The following is a 23,886-nucleotide window of genomic DNA, read 5'->3' as shown; positions in this document are numbered from 1 at the left end:
CTCCTTATGAAGTTAAACACCTTCACTGTTAGTACAGAGATGTCATTTCCATATCAATCTTTTATTGAATGCTTTTTAACATTTTCTTTTATCCGCTGGTTCAATTGCTTGTCGCTTAAGGATGGAAACAGTCTGAATAATATTGTGAAAATCTTTTCCAAGATTATTGGAAGTAAGCAGAGAGACTTGGGCTCTTTTTATGAGCACCAAATGTTGAGGAAAACACAGCATATACTGGGTCTTTCAGAGCACATCTTGGCATGAGATTTTTCACTGTTGCCGTCTGTACGCCTTACCTGCTTGTAAAAGCAATCGCTTTTCTAAGTCCTTTATCCTCTCTGCTGTCCGGCTGCTCAATACCTTGTAGCACTTTTTTGTTCTGTACATTACTATTATTATTATTATTTATTTATGTATTTATTTATGTATGTATGTATGTATGTATGTACAGTATTTATTCATTTATTTATTTATTTATTTATTTATTTATTTATGGGTGTATATATGTATGCATTCATTCATTTATGTATTTATTCATTTATATGTATTCATTCATTCATTCATTTATTTATTTATTTATTTATTTATTTCGTATTTATAAACAGAGCTAGGAGGTCTCACACATAGCTGCCCCCGCGTTCTACTCTATGTATGGACATGTATTGTGAATGTATCGTCATGTGCACTTCTCTTGAACGATGAATCTTGAAGCTTACAATGGAAGATAGGGCGTGACTGTGCTGTGTCCTAGAGTCATGATCAGGCCACTCACACAGAGAAAGGCGACTCCCTTGCCTCTTCACAAACACTAATTCGAAGCAAGCAACCATGGTCTCAATACTGAGTCCCTAAAAGGCGGTGTTAGTTTACACACAAGTAAGAATAAAAGCTTCACATCTCCATTGTCATTACCGAGTCTCCATTTACACTTCTGGCTCTCCCTTGCTCTCTTATTTAACAATCCTCTAATGTAATTATTCTCTTCTCTTCTCTTCTCTTCTCTTCTCTTCTCTTCTCTTCTCTTCTCTTCTCTCCTTTCCCCCCACTTCTTCTCTTCTCCTCGTCTCTTCAATGCAACATTCTCCCTCTCCTCCTCCACCTCCTCCTCTTCCTTCCATTTTCACCCCTACCCCATCTACCTCCCCCTCCACCATGTAGGGGCTTCTGTCTGAGATCCTGCGTAAGGAGGAAGACCCCAAGACGGCGTCCCAGTCGCTGCTGGTCAACCTGCGAGCCATGCAGAATTTCCTGCAGCTGCCGGAAGTCGAGCGCGATCGCATCTACCAGGACGAGAGGGAGCGCAGCCTGACAGCCGCCTCGGCCATGGGCCCCGCCCCACTCATCAGCACCCCGCCCAGCCTCAGCCGACCCGTACAGGTACCTTAGGCTTTAGTCGATTTAGCCTGCTTCAAATCCTGCAGGAATGTCCAAGATCAGTCTTTCTGCAATGTTACACAAGAGGACCAAATTAGCAAATTTGGAGTTTTAGCTGTGCACAATTTCTAAGAGGAAGAGCTGCTCTGGAGACAGAAGTAATCTCATTGCTTGCCTCAGTGGGCGGAGCTCACACAGTCTTTCTGACTAATATTAGACTGAAGCCCAGTGAATAAGGCAAGTGGTAAGAGAGAAGGTAGCTAATATACGGTAATATGATTATGATAATATTATGCTAGCTAATATTATAATATACTGTAAGTTAACTCACCTAGCTTGTGTTTTAAGTTCAAACTAGTCATACTAGGCTATAGCTAGGTACATCTATATATCTAGGTAGTTAGTTAGCTAGTTACTGACCTTCAACATCATGAATGCCATGGTCATGAATGATTGGGAAAAACAGGTCATTGCTATTTATATTTATATTTATATTTATATTTATATTTATATTTATATTTATATTTATATTTATTTATTTATATGCTCATCAGAGTTCCTTCTTCATTGCTCAAGTTTGCCAATTAGCTAACTTGTGCACTGGAAAACTATGGTTCTTTGGCTCCGCACATTGAGGTTGAACTCAACCAAATGTTTGTAGAACTAAAACTCAGAGTGCACCAGATTAGTATGTTGTAAACAAAAAAGTGTCTCTCAGTCGTCCTTACGAGGTCAATTACTGTAAGCTCCAACGGCTGAAAAGAGAGCAAAACGTCACGTTTCTAAACAATTCCTCTTTCTTGGGGATGGAGCAAACATGCAGCGTTACTTCAGAAAGTGTGTAGTAAAAAAGTGGGAGCAGGTGTATATTATAGGGTAGTGGTGGTTCTAGGATGCCAGAATGAGCCTGATTCAATCAAATGTGTGAAACCCCAGCCCTAGTGACATACCTGCTATCACCGGTCCACCGGTCTTCTTACATCCAAGCCAGGTTTCATAGGCATTATATAACAGAAGGGAAAGTCATATCGGCTATTTTGCATTAGTAAATGTCTATATACTGTATATGTCAAAGTGTACAAACTGTGAAAGTGTAAGTCAACCATAGATATAAGACATGTTACCCATCTTAGAATATGTGTGAACTGCTACACGTCACACACACACACACACACACACACACACACACACACACACACACACACACACACACACACACACACACACACACACACACACACACACACACACACACACACATGCAGTCCACTCACTAGCACACTCTTACGGTTACAAACCTAAGAATGCAGACACCAAGTATGCATAGACGCACCATCCGAACACACCCCTCTATTGTATCAGACAGCAACCTGTCTGGAACCATGCAGAATGAATGCAATTTGTACCATCAACATATCTCCCACACCCTCCTTGCATGTCAATGATTTGAGAGCATCGTCCTCAGCGCACAGGTGAGAACGGCACGCAAATGACGGCAAATTTTCGGTGCTAATTTTGACCTTTTACCAGGCATTAGGCGGCGTTAACAGCAACCCATTCTAAAAATAAGGCTCACTCAGTGACGACAAAGCTCTGCGAAAGATCAAACGTCTTTCCGTCTCTCAATCAATGCCTCATTCAACCTCTCTGTGACTGCCTCGCCATGACTTTCTGCCCCCCCGCCGCAAATCAGTGTCCCTCATTTGAAAGGTATGTGGCAACTTCTTACCACTTAAGCCCATGTGAAGTGTGGTGGAGTGTGTCAGGGAGGTGAGAGGGGCTGACAAAGGCCTCCTCTGTCCCCGTCCTGTCCCTGCTGAAGATGGGGCTTTTATTTAGGAGAGGGAGGTGAAAAGAAAGGCGAGCAAAAAGACCGAATCAGAGGAAGAGGTTTCCTCCCCAGTCCAGAGGCCCACCCATGCTTCCCCCTTTTTAACAGCACAGCGAGATGGCAGCGGCCGTCCTTACAGAACCACAATGAAAGATTGCCTGATTCTGAAGCAGTGGCTTCCGACCAAAATAAGAGCACTTTGCAGTTCATAGCCCATCTTTACAATCAAGAGACTGTGTCAGTTCAGACAGACAGAGATTCAAAGTGAGAGAGTGGACCTTTTGTACAAGGATGCATTGAAGGGAAAAAGACAAAGAAATCAGCCGTTGGATATAACGTGGTTGATGTCCGAAATAAGCACAGCAAAAAGCGCGGATTAGGGGACGTCTACTCCCTTTTAGGTTTGAATAATGGCAAAACCAAAACTTAAAGCCTTTGGTTTGTGCTTCTATTTTTACATTTTCACATCAATCAGTACAATATCTGGAGGCCTAACATACTTGTACATTCACAAATGCTCACCTGTATAACTTACACCCATTGCACAATATATCATGTTAGATCTGTTCTTCTATGCGAGGCAATTCTCTCTCACTCACACACACACACACACACACACACACACACACACACACACACACACACACACACACGCACACACACACACACACACACACAAACACACACAATTGCACACTCACACACACCTGGCCATATGCCAGCCTCTCCTATGGAGCAATGCGCTGTTAATTTAGCCACATAAATCAGCCAGGGTGGCAATTGAGCCAGAGACAGAGGAGGCTTTTTATAGGCCTCGTAAAAACAGATGCGGAGGTATGTTTCTCTCACGTGTGCTGATGGTGTAGCAGCGCGACTCCCCCAAGCCAGTTAGCGCACGTCCCTGCCTTAACAATTAGCTTGACATGGTAACCCACCGCTCAGACTGACAAGCTCCACGGCGAGCCGTCGTAAAAGTGGATGAAAGGCCCGGGAATGCTCCCGACATTCCAGGTTCACCACAAATTTTGAGGATTATTTGATGGATTTTTTTTCTTGAAGCCACAAAACGGGCTCGTGTTAGGTGTCTAGACAAAATGCTGGAATATATGTTTTTCAAGCACCGGCTTGCATGGCCAGTTTGTAGCTGTTTGTGTGCTATTAGCGCTTCATTTGAATATCATGTCCTCGTACTCGTTTAGAATTTGTTTTGCTGAAAGGCGCCTCTTTACAAAATGGTTGGTATGGAATGATTCATTATGCTAATCACTCTTGGCTAAAGTTTTTATTAGGATATGTGTTACCTCCAAAAGATCTCTCAAGATGCAACAAGCCCATGAATGAGGATGATTAGATTTCACTTGACTTGCATTTCTTTTCTAATCATCAGCTTGACATAAGAAAAATAACCCTCTAACTGTTTTTGTGCAAAGACTGGTACTGTACATGGGTGTAGTCTTGTCACCCATGTGACATCACGTCACACACACGTGTGTGCATGTTTGTTTAGCCCAATTTCTCCTCCCCCCCCATCATCATGTGAGCCTGAACAAACATGGTTGTGTTGTGTTTGTGACCCCACAGCCCCGGAGGGAGGACTGTAACAGCGTAAGGCCTGAGGACTGGAACCCCCGAATCCCCGTGGGCATTTCCCCTGTGAGCAAATAACTCTACCCCCCTCGCCTCTCTCACCACCACCACCACCACCTCTCCCATCCACCACCACCACCACCTCTCCCATCCACCACCACCACCACCTCTCCCATCCACCAACACCACCACCTCTCCCATCCACCAACACCTATCTTTACTCATACTTCTCACAGGCAGGGACAACACACACACACACACACACACACACACACACACACACACACTGGAGCTCGTCATCTCCCAACATGCAATCCATTGTTATTTCAGTATTGGACGTGTTTGCGGGGAAGAAAACACAAATAGGAGTAACATGTGAATTTTCAAGTGCAGGGCTTATACTCTCATTTTACACACGCACACACACACACACACACACACACACACACACACACACACACACACACACACACACACACATATATGTGTGTGTGTGTACACATCAGTAACGACTTTGCGATCAGACAACATGGGAGGCGCAGCCCATTTTTCGAACCGCTTTCTCATCGGTGCTATGACCTGTCACTCATTCAATTTCAATCCACCTTCAAAAACCTTCAAAAACCAGCAGTGGCTGTGAAGTAGCACAGACTCATATATACTCAGACATTATATTATTATATTATATATATATGTGTGTGTGTGTGTGTGTGTGTGTGTGTGTGTGTGTGTGTGTGTGTGTGTGTGTGTGTGTGTGTGTGTGTGTGTGTGTGTGTGTGTAGTGTAGTGTAGTTTGTTTTTTTTTGTTTTTTTTATACTCTAATTTTGGTCATCTTGGTTTGACTTTCAGACAAATATAAATAAGATAATGAAAATGTGCTATTTTTAAACTGATGCAAATAGATCCAGGTGATCTCTTGGGTCAGACCTGGGTAAAATAATAATTTCAAATGCTTTTTATTGTTTTATTTCAGCCTATTATTTGTGTGTGTGTGTGTGTGTGTGTGTGTGTGTGTGTGTGTGTGTGTGTGTGTGTGTGTGTGTGTGTGTGTGTGTGTGTGTGTGCGTGCGCGCGCGAGTGTGTGTGCGTGTGGGTGAAAATGAGTTGAGTATACTTTTGTGTGACTGATGATAACTTACATGAACTTCCAATATATCTTCCTATGCCATAAAAATTAATGGCTATATTATGTTAATTTGATTATGTCCACATCTTGAAAAGCATTGGAATTGCATACAAAGTGTAGGGGAAATATTCAGTCACATAGCTACACATTTCATGTATAGTGTGTAGACCCACTCTCACATGTGATTCTGATATACAGTATATAATCTTCAGCAATAGCGTTGTGGCCTACGTGTAGTTGCTGCTTAGTTTATTGCACTCCAATTAAACTAAATAAAAAATACTCAAGAAAGTAAGTCCACGGTGGCCTTTTTTAAATGTGTAGGAACGCTGATTTTCTTTCCTCTTCACTCTTGTAACCAGATGAAAGCGTCCCCTCTCCCCAGCGAGTGGAATGGCAAGACGGAGAGCTGCATCCTCAACATCAACTCCACCATCTACGACGAGATCCAGCAGGAGATGAAGAGAGCCAAGGTATCCCAGGCCCTGTTCGCTAAGGTGGCTGCCTCCAAGAGCCAGGTATTGACACACACACACGCACGCACGCACGCACGCACAGACACACACACACACACACACACACACACACACACACACACACACACACACACACACACACACACACACACAAACACACACACACACACGCACGCGCATGCACGCACAGACACACGCACGCACAGACACACACACACACACACACACACACACACGCACGCGCACGCACGCACGCACGCACAGACACACACACACACACACACACACACACACACACACAAACAAACACACACAGTACTGCAGTTGACCAAAACACTCAAGTGAATCAAATTGAAAGAAGATTTGGCTACATACAGCTGTGATGCAAAAAAAACACACCAAAAAAAAACATTTGGTGAACTTTTCCACTAGCTGGCATCCTGCCAATGTGGGTTCCTTTCTCTCCTCACTTTAGTGATGTTATAGGTTCAAGCTTTCAGAACCATAATGGGGGGGGGGGGGGGGGGAAGGGGGGGTTTCAAAAGGGTATTCTTTCATTTCATAGTAATTTTTACTTTGGCATTTGAGCTCAATATGTATCCTTATACTGGTCGTTAGCTGAAGTTTTTAATTCACTAAATCTAAGTAATCATATAGGGATTGAAGTTACCTACTAACCCTTTGAAAAGCACCGCAATGTTGAGTAGAGAGTAGGAGTCACTTTTTCAACTGGTGATCTCACTTTGCAAACAGACTCTGTGTCGATGCGTCACCATGAATCATTATGAAATTCCATACCTGTAGACATAACAGCTCGAAATGCACATGCACACGCACACTATCACACACACACACACACACACACACACACACACACACAGACACACACACACACACACACACACAAACACACACACACACACCGGTGTTTACAGAGACAGTATTTTCACATGAACTGGTCGGGTGAGGTTTACAAAATCCCATAAAAACTGAATTGAAGTCATAACACAACCAACACTAGCTCCACATGATCACATCATAATATTCATAAAGTTAAATGGGAGGGGGAAAAAAGCCATCCAACATGTTAGCAAACTTGCCTCCACGCAGCAGAGGAGCGGTGATTTACGGGCATAATGACATATGTCTCCTTTATAGTGGGTTTGGAGTTGAGCAGCCGACAGTGTTTCAACACAAAACAAACCTGTTTATATTAGCTGTGCTCTGAATGGCTCCCCCAGTTAGACCAAGGGGCCCCTGTTATCTTCTCCCAGAGAGCAACGCGCTCACACAATACCGGCTTGTGTGCACGTTGGAACAGGGAGAGAGAGAGAAAGAGAGAGAGAGAAAACACGCCACCACCCAGTTTAACTCTTTATTAAAAGCAATTAAGGAAAATGCGGTGCAAGGCGTTATTATTAAAGGTTTTCACGTGTCTGTCGGCGGCACAGTTGGGAAAGATTTCCACAATTGCGCTTGATGAAGAAGATGGAAGTAAAATAGATCACCGAGGGCGGAATAATGGTAGAAATATCTGCACAGGCTTTATTTTGTTCCTGCTGATTAGGATGATTATACCCCCGATAGCTTTGTTTTACCAAATTGCAGTTTGATGCACAAACCACTGTTTTTGTTAAGGAGTTCAAAGACTCCTTGGAAGGATGGAGAAAGAGAGGGGGGGGGGGGGGGGGGGCGAGGCGGCCCGCGGTATTAACTCGCAAATGTCTCTCTCTCTTCTCAAATGATCGTTTGTCTGGGAAACAGGTTTCCACTGTGCCGCCTCCTCCTCCACCACCTCTCTCTCTCCCTCTCTCTCTCTCTCTTTCCCTCCCTCTCTCTCTCTCTCCCATGCTCCTTTCCCTCCCCCCCCCCCCCCCCGCCCGCTTTCTCTCTCGTTCTCGTTCCATTCATGGCGGGCGGGTGTGAATGTGAATTGAGCAGCAGATAAGAAGTGTGCTAATTACGCCTGTGAAAGGGGGCCTGGGAGAGCACTTATCTCTGGCTCCATCTCGTAATGGGCGCTCCCCGGGCAGCTGGTTCTCCCCCCTCGCTACCCAAGCCGGCAGTGCCACCGCCGCCACCAGGCCAGCGGCTGCTCCGCCCCACCGGGATGCCTGGACCCTGAAAACCACACACCCCGCCCCGAAACCCTGCTATGCAGTTTCAAATTGTCAAATATCGCTGTATCTTCTAAAAAAAAAAAAACACACAGATTTCAAATAGGTTTTATCGCCTCTCTATTTAAAGTGGTTAATCGTGAGATCTTGCTTTTTCTTCTTTGGGTGAGATTTTGGATGTGTTTTTTGCACTGTGGAGAGATCACCTGTCAATCAAACAGTGTATCCAGATACTGTGATGTTCCTTTTTCCTTGGATTTTCCGTGAAGTTTGAGTTTGTGGGAGGAGTCACTCGTCTGTTGTTCAGCCTTTAGTGAAACAAGACAACTATCGCTGCTCATCGCTGACTACATATTTCTTCTATTTCTTCTAAACAAACCGCTGTTGCTCCTCCTGGAAATGAAACCACATCACTTCCTGAGCACCACAGGAGTTTTCCCGGGAAACGGCTACCAGACACCGGGTGATAAGAACAGCGAATGTCTGAGTTTTCATGAACATGATATAAGTTGAATCAATCAGTGAGGGAGTGAAGCAAAACACAATAGATATGTTATTATTTAGCCTATCTCCCAGTGAAGGATCCAGGCCCTGGGTAGTGCAGCATGGCAGTAGGCATTGCTGCTACTAGAGCTGGGAGTGAGTGTCGGTGGGGGTGCTGCTGCTGACGACGGGGGGAGGGGATGGACTGGCAGGAGGCCCATATGGGGTTGTGGGTAATAACAGTGAGGGGGGGGCGGGGGGGGCTCGACAACCTCTGCCACTTCAGCTCAGCTCAGTGCTGCTCTCTCTCTCAGCACGGTCATGCAGGCACGTTTACAGGTGACGAGGATGCGGTATGGGAGGGAGGTGGGGCAGCTCTTGGCACTGTGTGTGTGTGTGTGTGTGTGTGTGTGTGTGTGTGTGTGTGTGTAGAGCATGTGTTACGGCATATTTGCCTCACCCAGTGAAAGACAGATAAAACAGGAGAGGAGGAGAAGGGAGGAGATCTAAGGAGGACAGAGAGAAGAGAGATGTGGAGTTGAAGGAGGTCACAAGCACCGGTCCCCCGGGTAGAATAGCAGTAAGCAGGAGTTTACTGATTGGTGCATGCTCCACTGAGAGAGAGAGAGTGTGTGTGTGTGTGTGTGTGTGTGTGTGTGTGTGTGTGTGTGTGTGTGTGTGCGCGTGTGTGTGTGTGTGTGTGTGTGTGTGTGTGTGTTTGTGTCTGTCTGTCTGTCTGTCAAATATGCGCTTATGTGGAGGCACATTTGAGTGTGCACAACGATGTGCACTGGTGTTTGTGTACTTGAGTATGTGTGCACGAGTGTGTATGTGTGCACGAGTGTGTATGTGTGCACGAGTGTGTATGTGTGCACGAGTGTGTATGTGTGCACGAGTGTGTATGTGTGCACGAGTGTGTATGTGTGCACGAGTGTGTATGTGTGCACGAGTGTGTATGTGTGCACGAGTGTGTATGTGGGGGTTGGGGGGTTCTGGACTGCTGCCATCCCTTCCTCTCTCAGGGCTCGTAACCACAGCAGGCCTCTGCCAGCCCTTAACTGCTCTCTCTCTCTCTCTCTCTCTCTCTCTCTCTCTCTCTCTCTCTCTCTCTCTCTCTCTCTCTCCCTCCCTCTCTCTCTCTCTCTCTCTCTCTCTCTCTCTCTCTCTCTCTCTCTCCCTCTCTCTCTCTCTCTCTCTCTCTCTCTCTCTCATATTCAATGTAGCATTTCAATCACCCTTTTACAGCCACATATTCAGAGTAGTAACTATAGAGCAGTGAATCTAACCTCAGCCATATTACTTTATCAGATTAATGGTCGCCAGTCACTTCAGGTCTTGGCGTGTATATTTCTCAGCGAGTCCATGCAGCCGTTTTGATTTATTAGAACAGCTATTACTTTTACCCTTTGATAAAATCAAACTCATTATTCATGATCCATTCCTTTATGATTCAAACTGATCGAACTGATCGAACGTCTCCATGTAGCTGCGGGAGACATCAGACTTGGAGAAAACAAGCGCCTCCCACTGGTTCCAGTCCAGCAATGACGCTGCCAGAAGTCGCTAGCATTAGTCAGCGAACGGCCCATCTCATAATTTAAGCTATGTCGATAGCCTAGTGTTGATGTCAACATTATTACTCGGCCCAATAGAGCCAGGGAGCTATCTAGCAAGCTAGCAGGTTTTGTTTTGAGTCAAGTTGACAGGGGAGGCTTGCTGCGTTGGCTGGTCCGACAGAGAGGGCGGCTAACGTTTAGCCGAGCGGCGGAAGGTTAGCCGGGGACGGGGTGGGGGGGAGGGGGCAATGCTTTAACACGACTTTTATGTCTAAACCAGCCCCCGACACTTCCTGAGAGGAATGGTGCGAACTGATGGAATCAGAGTCCCTGCTGTCACAGAACAAGCACCCCGGAGCCCTGCGCACCGCGGGGCTCAAAGATCTCCGACTCCTCAATGACCAGTAGAGTACAGAGTACAGAACACCACCCCCTCCACCCCCCATCTCTCTATCTCTCTCCCCTTCCCTCCTTCTCCCCTGGAAGAGGCTACGCTAATTAGCCAGGCTCTAATGAGACAGAATGGCACTGATCTGGTCCGCCGCTGCGCCAACCGGGGGGGCCGAGGTGGGGGTGTTGTGTGTGTGTGTGTGGGGGGGGGGGGGTGCAGTAGGGGGTGGGGGGTGGGAGTTGGTGTATGCCATCTGTCACCCTGCGCCCGCCTGGCACGGCACTCCCCTGGGGTGGGGGATGGTGGTTGGGGGTGGTAGTGACTGCCTCGCTGGTCTGGAAGTGGGGGGCGGATGGGGGCAGTGATGTGAGTAGGAAGGGAGGGTGATAGAATAACTGGCCCTGCCCACTTCCTGTTTCAAAAATGAATCATTTCCTGGAATGGGTGGGAAGCCGGTTTGTGTGTTTTTTTTTTTTTGTTTTTTTTTAATGGCCGCTGGCCTTGAATGCCTTGCTTAGCCTAAATTCCAAATATTTCGCATATGACCAGCAGAATATAAAAGCACCATGTGCGCACACGCACACTGCCACTGCCCCTCTGTTCCATCCATTGGCTGTTCAACAAGACAGGTAGATGGCCGACCTTTCTGAGTGTCTATTTCCAGGTTGTGACCGTTTCAGCCATCCTACTGAGGAGCCACTGGGGGTCAGGAGGTTAGGAGTTGTGTCTTGCGTGAAAAGTTATATACAAATATGAAATGACATTGTTAGCATTGTAGGGTAGTGATACGGATATAACAGTGATGCTATCAGATAAACACTATTTTTGAATATTGGGAACTGTGACTGGGTTTTGCGGTCATTGTAAAGATTAGGTTTGGAATGACACTTAACATTGTGCGTCACATCACATACGTTGTTACTTCCCTCGTTGTGGCTGAGTGGCCCTCGTGTCTCATTGTTTGTTTGTGTCTTACAGTTCTCCATCCCCCCTCTTCCTCAGACGAGGCAGATCAGAGTGAGCACATTGCTGCCCCTAGAGACCTAAAAGGCCCCGACTGTTTATTAATTGATTGATTTATTTATCTCTCGTGCCTGCTTGGTTATTAGGTTGCCATGGGAAACAGGCTAGGCCAGATCCTCTCTATTATTAAAGACACAATTTCTTGAACTGGAGGCCCAGATGTCTGAATAATTAATTTAGCGTATGAATTATCTTGCAAACGGTAAGTCTTTCCCCTCCCTCTGAAACCAGCCTCTCGTATTATTGTTTAATGGACAGTGGGATTCCCAGCAGCCTCTCTCGAGTGCCCGTTTCATGGAACCTGCCTCCTTCTTAAGCAGGAGGGCCGGGGTCTCACTGAGCATGCCCAGAGCACTTTGTCTCTCACTTATGCCTCATACCCACCTCTCACCCCATCTGTCTGCACTCGCACAGCTCGCTCCCTCCCCCCTCACCTACCTCCTAGCTCCCTCCCCCCTCACCTACCTCCTAGCTCCCTCCCCCCTCACCTCCCTCCTAGCTCCCTCCCCCCTCACCTACCTCCTCCTACCCCTCCGTTCCAAATCAGGAATGCCCCCTCTTGTCAAAGAAGGCCAAATTCTCTGTCCGTCATCACCTCTCTAATGCATTATTGTATGGCTGGGAGATATGGTTGAAATCAATATGATAATCATATTCTCGATATCTACATATCACGATATGGATGGTTCATCGATCCTATAATAAGAAGGAGAACTGTGCGTGTGTGTGTGTGCGTGTGTGTGTGTGTGTGTGTGTGTGTGTGTGTGTCCGCGCACGTGTGAGGGAGCAGAATTTTGGCATGCAGGGCGGGAGAGGCGGTGCAGCAGGCGAGCCTAGGAATCGAGCGTGCACAGCGCACGAGATTGCTAGTGTAGCAAAATCACATTAAATAATCAAATGAATGTTCATCTCATTGAACCAAATGGTAACGTTAGGTGCGACGTCAAAGAAAACAGAATTATTCAAATAATCCTACTATACCTTGTTTTATGAGTTTTGAAGTCAAATTTGCTTGTCATCGTCATTTTAGACAGCAGAAATAAATGTGTCATGATGTCAAAAATATCTTCATATCATCACGATATGATTCCACTGAAAGATGATAAACGGTAATATTGAATTATCACCCGGCCCTACATTATTGTAGGGCAGATATGTACAGTGTTAGGCAGCTCACTAGCTAGCTGCACTAGCCCTATACTAGCTGCCTTTTCCATGTTTATGATCCTGCTAGCCATGTAGCTAACCTTTACTAGTCCTGCTCCCACTCTGTTTCCTGGCTTGCTAGTCCTCTCTCCATGGTCCTCTCCCACTAGTTGTTACCTTGTTAGCGATTTCCCTCTTACTAGCTTGTTACCCCCCTCTGTCACTGACGGGCACATTATTCTGCTTGCTGGTTCTTCCCTACAAATGTTTAGCGAGCTAGCCCCTCTCCCACTGTCTGCACTCCTCCTGACAGACCACACAGGGCTTGTTCTGAGGCCCATTCTCGCTAATCTGATCAGGCAGGCAAATACGCCGGGAAAAGCGCTTTAATGATCCCCCTAATTACCTCAAGTCAATACCAACTGTATTATTAGACTCGGGGAAAATATTCCATTAGGGTGCCCCCTGTGGGAGTCCCCCCTGTGCGCGCTGATGTCACGCGCCGCGCGCCCCCCCCCCCACGCTTGTAATTAATTTTATTTACACACGCAGGAATGCACAAGGTCGCACCTGCAGCCCGGAGCCGCCCGACTCGGCCCGCCTAATCAGATCTGTCATAATTACCATTCTGCATGCTTCTGACACACGCAGGGAAATATTTCAATTTAACTACAGCCAGTAGCTCCGGCAGATGCAGTGTGTGTGTGCGTGCGTGCGTGTGTGTGTGTGTGTGTGTGTGTGTGTGTGTGTGTGTGTGTGCGTGTGTGCGTGTGTGAGAGGGGGAATTGCATGGGGAGATATTAGGACCTATCCAAGTGCTCATGCTGGTGCTTGTGTGCACTCACACTAGCATTATTTGCTCTCTCTCTCTCACTCTCTCTCACACACACACACACACACACACACACACACACACACACTCTCTCTCTATCTGGGCTCTTTCTCTCTCTCTATGGGAGATTGACTCTTCAACCTCATAATTTTCTCTCCTTCTCATTCTTCGGTCACTATTTTTACAGCCTGTTCCATAAATTGAGCCTGAAGGAGGTTGTATAAGTTGCCATTTCAGCGTTGTACAGAGAAACGCTTCAGACTTTATGTTTGCTTTTTAGCCACTTATTCTATTTTGGTCAGGATGAATTTCCAATCTGAACAAGACGCACAGCTATAGTGCTGAATAGACATCTGCATGTGAAGATAGCTTTTCGCAAAAGCCATCTCCATTTTTGGGAACCTCATGACTTGAAGTTCATCACTTAATATCTAAAGAATTTAGACTAGCTAGATTAGAGCAGATTAGAGCAGGTGTCTGTTTTCGAACGGTCGACGTCTCATTTGGAGAAGAAACTACAGCTATCATTGTATTTTCTCAAGCTTTTCTGTGAAATCATCAACAAAGTTCTTCTTCGTAACGTTAACATGCGAAGCAAACTTATTGGCCAATTAAGAACGCTTATTTAGCTGACACAGACAATTTGCAGGTTCTCCGCTATTTCAATCCCTAATTCAATAAGATCAGTCATGATTTATCAGCTTAATTATACTCTGATATTAGCAATTAAACCCCAGCTTTGAATTAAATCTCAATCAAGCACTTATAATTGATGGAATCAGACTCCATGTAGGTGCTTGATGTGTTTGTAATGTCACCGCTGTTGTTGTTTATTTCCAACTTTGTCTTCGGTGTGTTGGTTGTCCTCTGTGCATTCACTCTCCATCTGCCTCAGCAGTATTGAACAGACAAGATCATAAGCAAGAGCTAAATCTGTGCTGCAAGACTAGTGTTTAAACATTCACTGTAGCTATGCAACAACACTGCTGCCTGAATCTCAGCCTGCGACCAGGATAAACTAGTCGAGCATAATCCAGAATCACTGAAATCAACGTGACTTGATGTTCCGTCATTTTGTACACATACGCATGATGCTGGACTGCTTTACTGGACAAAATGAATGAAATTTCAGTATGAATGAAATCAGTATTTGTTATTGGTCATGAAAATGTCGCAGTACGCAGTCAATTCTCTTGATTCTTGGCCATTTAAAAGGTATTCTTATACTGCATATGTTGATGATGGCATCCCATTTTGTCTCAATAGTGTGGATGGAAATATTAAGCAAAACACTCAAATAGTTTTGCTCTGCCACATTGCCGATGTTGCTTTTGAAGATGTGCGAATCAGACATGCTCTCTCCTCCAATGACCAGGATGTCCTTGAGCAAGGCACTTAACCCTCAGCTGCTCCAGAGTTCCTGCTCAGGTGCCAACACGAGTAGACTGCTTGTACTGGGCAGCTCCCAGATTGTGTGTGTGTGTGTGTGTGTGTGTGTGTGTGTGTGTGTGTGTGTGTGTGTGTGTGTGTGTGTGTGTGTGTGTGTCTGTTTTTGTGTGTGTGTGCGCGTGTGCGTGTGTGTGTGTGTGTGTGTGTGTGTGTGTGTGTGTGTGTGTGCGTGCGTGCGTGGGCATTGCTGAAAAAGAGCAACACAGTGAAACATAAAAAAGAGAAAACTAGTAGCACACAGATGTGTAATGTGCACCATTTTAGAGGGACTGGTCATTTGCTTTGGGTTAATTCTTTATGCTCCATCTGTCTCTATTTGGTTGCTAGAAAATTCCCTGCACATTTTTATGAGCTCAGCAGCCACACAGAACTGGTTAGTATTGTTTCTGGGAGCGAGTGCTGACACAGAGAGGGCCGTTTCCTGCACAGTCATGCCTTGCCCCGACAATGTTGGCTTTCAGTCTGTTATTGTTGTCAACTTGGTTATTGTGACTGGAGAGGTCGCGACCCCGCTTCAGAAAACGTTCACTGTTTGGCTGAGATTTCTCCATCTCACAGCAGGCAGAACAGAGAGAAATAGTTTGGCATGTACGATTCAGATGATTCAAATGTCTCTGTTTAAACGGAGAAACTGACCTCGTCACAAAAGAGGACAGCGAAACGATGCGGCGACTGGTGTGAACACATCCACTCTGACTAGACAATCATCCGTCATTAATACCATTTTTTTTTTTTTTTGTAAGTTTCAAATGACTCAAATGAGTTTTTTTAATCCTGAAACGCTTTTCTCAGAAGGGAAGGCACCGCACGTTTTGTACATTGGAGGACCAGCAATTTCATCAGTCATTTCTCTGGTTGCAAATCCAACCCTCCTTAGGGGCCTGTCTGTCATTTCAAAAAAGATGTCTGTTTGATCCATCTGTTTTGCACTATGTCTCTTTACGGCTGCTCAGGCCTACACAGTGCACTCTGAATTGGAATCAGATGGTGAGGTTATGAAAAGCAATGTAGAGGTATATAAAAAGGCAAATCAACTATAAATTCCAGACTTTGAGCACCATAGGCTGAACAAACAGCCTCTGATACAGGCCTAAATAAACAAATACATTTTTAGAAAAGTTTTTTCCCCTAACTTTAAATCATGTTTTTTTCTCTCTAGCTATGTAATGTTTTCTTGTAGTGTCTGCATTGTGCATTGTGTGTGTGTGTGTGTGTGTGTGTGTGTGTGTGTGTGTGTGTGTGAGAGAGAGAGAGAGAGAGAGAGAGAGAGAGAGAGAGAGAGAGAGAGAGAGAGAGAGAGAGAGAGAGAGAGAGTGTGTGTGTGTGTTTGTGTGATGTCTGAGTAATAATGGTCTTGTGTATGGTGTATCTGGTGACTGGCTATGGAAATGAATGTACTCCTTAAGGACAAATTAAGCTCTCATCTAATCTTCTAATTTCATGGAACTTAAATCAGACTGAAACGACTGACTACACTATATGATATATTTAAGCAATATATCACGAGAGCAAGTGTGTTGTGGTGAATATATCCCGCTGATAAACTGTTATCCCACGAGGCCGCAGGCCGAGTGGGATAACAGTTTATCAGCGGGATATATTCCACAACACACGCTGCTCGAGTGCTATATTGCTTTTATAAAACGGTTTCCAAGTATGATAATATAATAATAATAATAATAATACTATAAGTCCGACTCCTACTGGCATGTCATTCTGATAGAGTCAGTTGAAACACTACTGTAAGGCGGGACCGCAAGAACATGCGGGTGATTTGATTGGATCGTTCTGGAGACTGAAGTTGACATTGGCCAATCCTGGCGCTTGCTGAGTAGCTGAGATTTTTCTGGAAACCCCGACAGGCAGCTCGAGCGCACCGCTGCATTCTCAGCGCTTGTTGAGAAGCTGAATGCTCTCTGCAAAGCTGACACCAACTAACGTTACGGGGTTAAATGCGGAGTTAAATGCGGGGTTAACAGCCTTTCTTTTGCAAAGAAGACATTAGCCCGCATCTATTCTTGTACAAAACATCATTTTCTGCGAAGTATTAGTAAAGTTATAAGCGAAGATCGATTCACAAGGATCTGACAGCTGTCTCCGCCATTTTTTTTCCTACGTTGTCATTTGAGGTAAGCCTTATTATTACTCTCTTAGTAAGAGAGTTGCCATGGCAACCAATAACCCATGGCCATGGGTTATTGAACTCGGTTACTGGAATTATACAATGGCTGTGAACCAATCAGATTGCTTGATTTGAGAGAGCCGTTTTATAAATTATTATATACACTACCAGTCAAAAGATTTGACACTTTTTCTGTATTTTTACTGTTTTCCTCAATTTAGAATAATACAAAAGACATCAAAACTATGAAACGACACAAATGGAATTATGCAGTGACCAAAAAATGAAATGAAAACTAATCAAATGGAACTCTTTTAGATTCTTTAAAGTAGACACCCTTTTTGCCTTGATGGAGAGGCAAAGGCTTTGGCAAGAAATCCATACATAGGCATCAACTTCACTATTTATATCTTCACTATTTATTGAAACAGATTTGAGGGATTTAAGTATAAGCCTTTAGATCAAAATGGCTTTAAGATAATGAAAACATAGTGCATTCAATAAGGTCTGTCCAACATTTTGACTAGTAGTGTGTAAAAGATAAATAAAGAGACAATATAAATAAATCAACAAATGAAGGGTATGGAGTGTTTAGCTGGGTTTACCCTACACACTAAACCAGGGGTAGGCAACATTTTTTTTCCAGAGGGCCATAGTGACATAAAGTAAGCAAAGGGCCACACATTGGACATCATACATGCCAACACGCGGGAGTCTCCCTATTTTGAACCCTCTCCCCCGCTGTTATTGGTATTTTCTCGTTAATCTCCCGCCAGATCCAATGGCTGTAGCAGATGGGATTTACTAACATAATTCTGCATTTTATCGAGTTTTTGGGGGTTGTTTTGTTGGGACGTTGGGGGCCGGATTGAGATGGTCCAGGGGCCGGGTCCGGCCCTGGGGCCACATTTTTCCCATGTATGCACTAAACCCATTACACTCTGCAGTCCCCTGTGAAGCCTGTGTAGAATATAAGTTGTGTGTGAATGTGTGCATGTTACACTAAAACTGGTTTCATGGTTACGCGAAATCGCCGGCGCCGACTGCGGCGAGGGGTCGCCGCAGCTGGCCGTTCTATCGGCGCAGCTCGGCGGAGGGGGGCGTGCAGCTCCTCGAAAATGTGACTCCGCAGCGTCAACGCTGACATGACGTGACCAGCGCGAGAGCTGTGATTGGCCGTTGCCTTGGGCCGCGCACATATCCGCTGAAGTACTTGTTGTGAGGAATGAGGAAACGTAATTTCCTCATTTAACAGTGCTTGTCCCTCATCTAGCAAAGCCTTTTGCAGGCTCACCGGAATGAGTTTTGAAATGGAGGGAAAATAAAATGTCCCCCCACCGACATGATTGCAAGTTCTTGGTAAACGACATGATAACATCATCATTATGTAATGTACCACAAGCCACCTAGTGTTTTGGACATGTACCGCAGCCAACGTGCCGAGTTACGTTAGAGTATGCACAGTCTCGCCGTCGCCGCTAGGCTCCAAGTCGAGGCTGCGCAGAACCCTGTCAGCGCCTTTAGTCATAATAAAAGTTCAATAAGTAAATGCATAAGTAGACAGACAAAACCACTATCCATTTATAGTGTTGGTTCCCAGTAAATTGAGTGAATTCTAAAATGTGCCGCTGATGAAAGACAAATACCATTGCAATTAGCTCTGTGAAAAGGACTCCTTCTCCATGTTCAGGTTATAAATATAGAAGGAAGCTCAGGGACTTTGCAGTCTCATGGTTGTGGTGTGCAGGCAGGGAACAAATGCTTTTTTCAGCACATATTCTGTGGTCCTCCTGTCCCTGCAAGTGCTGTTGCTGTCGCAGTTCAATGAAGACCATTGACCCCATTTCCCTCGCCCTGTCTTCCCCACCGTATGCCAAAGAGCATTTGAATAGGCACTCAGCACTCTTCTATTTGCATATTAAGACCCACCCCGTGAAAAACAAAATCCGGCCCTGAATTGTACACCCAATTTTTGCTTATTGTTGCGGGAGATGCGCATATGCCCGAGCATCAGGAACGTCTCAAGACTCCACCGCCGTCAGCAGATGGGCGTCCCCCACGCCGTCATGTATTTACAACGCAGCGCACGTTACTTTGCAGGGTGAACGCGCACATGCAGTCGGCGAGTTGGCTCGCTCGGGGAAGAGAAACAGGTTTGAACGTACCGTGTTATCGGCCACATTTATCTGCATAGCACTGTCTGCCAGTGCTGGGCCTCTGCCAGGTTCAAGGAGGGAGAGAGACAATCATGCATTGTCTTCCCCCTACTTTTAGCTCTCTCTCTCTCCCTTTTGGACACAGGAGAGGCTTGTCTGGCTGCCTCCACCAGCCAGCCACAACAATGGCCACAATCATTTCTTCTTCATTCTCTTTTTTCCCCTCAACTTTGATCGCATCATCTTGCCCTTCTTTGTTTCTCCAACGACTAACCTCAAAACTCTGAATACTCCGATAGACACACTCCCACGCTTAGAAATGTAAGCATTGTTTTTGGCTGTGTCGTAATCTGAAGAACGGGGGGGGACTAGAATGGGGAATTGATGGACATCTGTTGGCTTATTTTATTTATTTATTTTCACAGTGGCCGAGGTCAGCCTGATGGGGCTGATAACAAGCAAATGAGATTAGAGGGAAGGTGTTGGCCAGGCTGTGCGACAGCTGTCTGCCTGCCTGCCTGTCTGTCTGTCTGCCTGCCTGTCTGTCTGCCTGCCTGTCTGTCTGCCTGTCTGTCTGCCTGCCTGCCTGTCTGCCTGTCTGTCTGTCTGCTTGCCTGTCTGTCTGTCTCTCACAGCCACGTGTTCATTAATGTAGCCGTGTCTCCATGTTGCAGTTGGGGGGGTGGGGGGTTGTGGTAGTGTTGGTGGGATTGGGGGGGGGGGGGGGGGGGTTGAATACCATGCTGTCCTCTGACAGAGCAGGCCTATGCTCTCATTGGCAGCTTGTGACTGCAATACACACATACACACCACACCGCATTGCATTGCATAGCTGGGTGAATCTCGCGCATGAATTCAGCCATTGTGTTGCCAGAAAAATATTTTTTTTATCAGAACGCCTGGTTGCTATTTATACCAGGACCATACAATGGCCCGCTGAGGAGTTTATGACCCTTTTAATTTGGCACCTCTTGACCCCATTGGTCTCTGGTCAGATCTGTGTCTGCTCCAAACCAGAAAGGTTCTGCCATTCCCCTTGTTTGAAAATCATTAATAATTAAGTGATGATGACCTAGAGGCAGCGGATTATTGTGCAATATTGTCACAGGTGTGTGCCAACATAGCAGGATAATCCTATGCCTGTCAGTAGTTATTGCTTGGATGAACCTGTTCCCGGTATCTGTGATTTACATTGAAAGATTTACTTAGCAACAAAATGAACTCGCTTTACGGTTCATTGGTTACTATGGTTACCAATGGTATCTAAAGTACCAGTAAGCTAGCTTGGGAAGAGATGTGGGGCCCTATCTTGGTACAGGCGCTATCCGCTTTTTGCGCTTGCGCACCTGTTTGCGTGCCTTAACGCCTGCCTTAAGCCTGGATTATGCTTGACGCTTTGGCCGGCCGCACGGAAATGAGAGACACGGAATCCGACGAGGAACCGTGTGGAGCTTGTATACTCTGTGTGGGTTTCTGCAGGCGGAATTGAGCGCGAGTCTTGAAAACTCAACTTTGTCCGCCCGTCCGCGTCCGCGTAGTTACAAAATTCGGCGTGCGCACGGCCGGTCGAAAACCGTCCGCACGGAGCCTTGCGGAGGGGCGTGTCTGCTGATTTGACGTCACTTTTCCGCGCGGACACTCGCGTTCCTCACTGATGCGGAAAGCATAATGAGACCTTTATGCTATCGTCCCTGCAGGGACGATAGCAGTCCGCCTCGTGCAAGTGTCCAGGGGCCGGTTGCACCAGCTGGTCTTAACTATGCCTGGTCGTAACTCCTACGTCGGTCTTAGTTAAGACCAGTCTTTAGAGTGGATTTACGCCTGTTGCACCAACACGGCTTACGTCTGGTCTTAACTACGCCGGTCGTAGCAATGCGCGTTCATGTGAATTGCCGGGGAATGCCCTCTGATTGGATGATGTGTGCCTCGCGACCTGCTTGGAGCGCACTGTGCCACTACGCTCTCTCAGCCACTACTGTAAGTGCATCACTACACCCTCCCTCCTCCCACCCTCCCTCGCTCCAGGGGAAAAATGGCGGCGATTGAGCCAGACAGACAGTCTGAATGAAATTGAATGTAACGTTCCCAATCATATGTATTAAATTCTAAAAAAATTAACGGCAACATTTGGGAAGGCTAAGCCACACAACTAGTTAGTTATAATCTTAACATCGTGCTTCAAAGACGGAGAACTGGCTGTGTTACGACGATGACGGTAAGGATTCAAAAAGGTCTCCGCGGAGACAGGCAGGCTCTACACCTCCTCCTGACCAGGCGTAACTCTTACGCCTGGGCGTAGTGAAAATAAGGCTTAAGGCGTCTTGGTGCAACCGGCGTAGCTGTTAGGTCGTAAAGTTACGACCAACTTAGCTTAAGACCAGTGTAAGACCAGTTGGTGCAACCGGCCCCAGGTGTTATGCCGAGTTTTGCACCCCCGCCCCAAACACATCCCCACCTCACGGGAGCATATTGTAATGATTTATACAGAAACGTAACGGTTTAAAAATGATAATTGTCTGGGTAGACGTGACCTCCCTGTTTTTAAAGGTAAAACGGCCCCGAAATATGCTGGGGATGCAATTCTCGGCGGGGGTGTGGAACTGGGCACGGCACCTGCCGCAGGCGCAAATTGGAGGCGTGCCAAGTCATCTGTGTCCCGCAAAATGCCAGTGCAAACGGGATTTGGGCAGTCTTAACTCATTGAGTGCCAGCCACTTTTGGAGAACGGAAGCTCCCAGTGCCAGAGTTTCAGAGCGTTTTCAGTGATTTCTCGAGTCCCACAGAATATTGTGTGATATTACTATGTAAACACCGAACACACACAAAGAACGAGGAGACCCTGTTCTATCATCTGCAAAAAAAAGTTTATTGATACCATTTTCCATTCTTTAGTTATGAGCCGGAGAAGATAGGCTGTTTTGAGCAAAAAGACAGTTTTCAAATTATAAGCTGAGATATTCAGCCTTTTGTGAAATGCAGCATTTCAAGCACATTCACTGACTCTAGCTAATATTTTCTGATGTAGTGACGTGGTGTAGTTCTGTGCAGCCTGCGTGCCCCACCCCCCTCTCCTCCCCTGAGCTGCAAACTCCTCCCCACACGCACCCAGTCTATTTTCGGAGCCTCCGTTTTTGCGCCGGGCGGCTGACGGCGGCTCCCGGCCGTCTCCCAGCGCGACAAGGAAATGCCAAACGGGACTGCAGGAAAAGGTTTGGCCGTTCGGCGTCGGGTGCTGCCTTTCTGGCGGGTAATCGTGTGGAGAAACTATATGCAGACAGACAGACAGAGGCAGAGGAGCTCAGTTGTGGGCGGATTGACTGATGTTCGCAGCCAACTGTCAGCTGCAGACAGAGCAATCTATATGGCTCTGGCTGCAGCATGCATCGGTTTCTCTTTGATCACGGCTTTCTCCTGCAGTTTTCCGGACCTTTCTGTAATCTGGAGAGCACTGTCGCCACCTAAGGGTTCTGTAAAATAGGTTAGACACATTCAATAGCTCCCATATTGTAAGAGGCGATGTAAGAGGCTTAGATCGACATCCCCCCGTCAAAAAACGCAATTGACGAACATGTTCGTCCTTGGCACTCTACGTTACTAAACGAAATGACGAACATGTTCGTCCATGGCACTCAATGAGTTAAGTACCAGAATTATTCACAGGTGTGTCCAGGCAATGCCTGGGTGTTACATCAGTCAAACCAATCAGATTCCCGTCTTGCAATCGCTGTAATACAGTTTGTGCGAGGCATGCAATATGCTGTAATTCTCTCCATGCGTAATTTCGATAGGCCTATCTCACAATAACACCATCACATCATATACCTGTTAACTCATTGAATGCCATGGACGTCCTTCGACGTCCAATTAAATAGTGACGTAGAATGCCACGGACGTCCTTCGACGTCCAATGCGTTTTTTGACGGTGGGACGTCGATCAAAGCCTTCCGCAGCTCCTGTACAACTATAGTAGCTATTGGAGGTGTATAACCTATTTTACGGACTCATTAGGTGGCGACAGTGCTTGCTCGGTGCAGTCCAGATTAGAGACAGGTCCGAGAAACAGCCTAAAAGCCGTGGATCAAAGACAACCCGATGCATGCTCCCAGAGCCATTTGCTCTGTCGCGGGAGCTGACATTGGCTCCGAACAGGAGTCAATCCGCGCTCACAACTGAGCCCCTCTGTCCCTGTCTGTCTGTCTGTCTGTCTGTATAGTTT

At 46.1% G+C, this 23,886-nt stretch overlaps 1 protein-coding gene across 4 annotated transcripts in view; it reads left to right on the top strand.

Annotated features, from left to right (window-relative positions):
* satb1b (SATB homeobox 1b) overlaps positions 1–23,886 on the top strand; it is a 119,156-nt gene that overhangs the window by 76,266 nt on the left and 19,004 nt on the right. For all 4 annotated transcript variants that reach the window (XM_083634348.1, XM_083634346.1, XM_083634347.1 and 1 more), the window contains exons 9-11: positions 1,159–1,377; positions 4,787–4,858; positions 6,282–6,437. In XM_083634348.1, coding sequence (XP_083490474.1) covers positions 1,159–1,377; positions 4,787–4,858; positions 6,282–6,437 — 447 coding nt within the window. The remainder of the gene's footprint in view (positions 1–1,158; positions 1,378–4,786; positions 4,859–6,281; positions 6,438–23,886) is intronic.

Source organism: Poromitra crassiceps, assembly GCF_964638095.1.
Source record: "Poromitra crassiceps genome assembly, chromosome: 1".
In the NCBI taxonomy this organism is placed as follows: domain Eukaryota; kingdom Metazoa; phylum Chordata; class Actinopteri; order Beryciformes; family Melamphaidae; genus Poromitra; species Poromitra crassiceps.
Note: the sequence above shows the minus strand (reverse complement) of the source record. Positions and strands in the feature narration are given on the sequence as shown.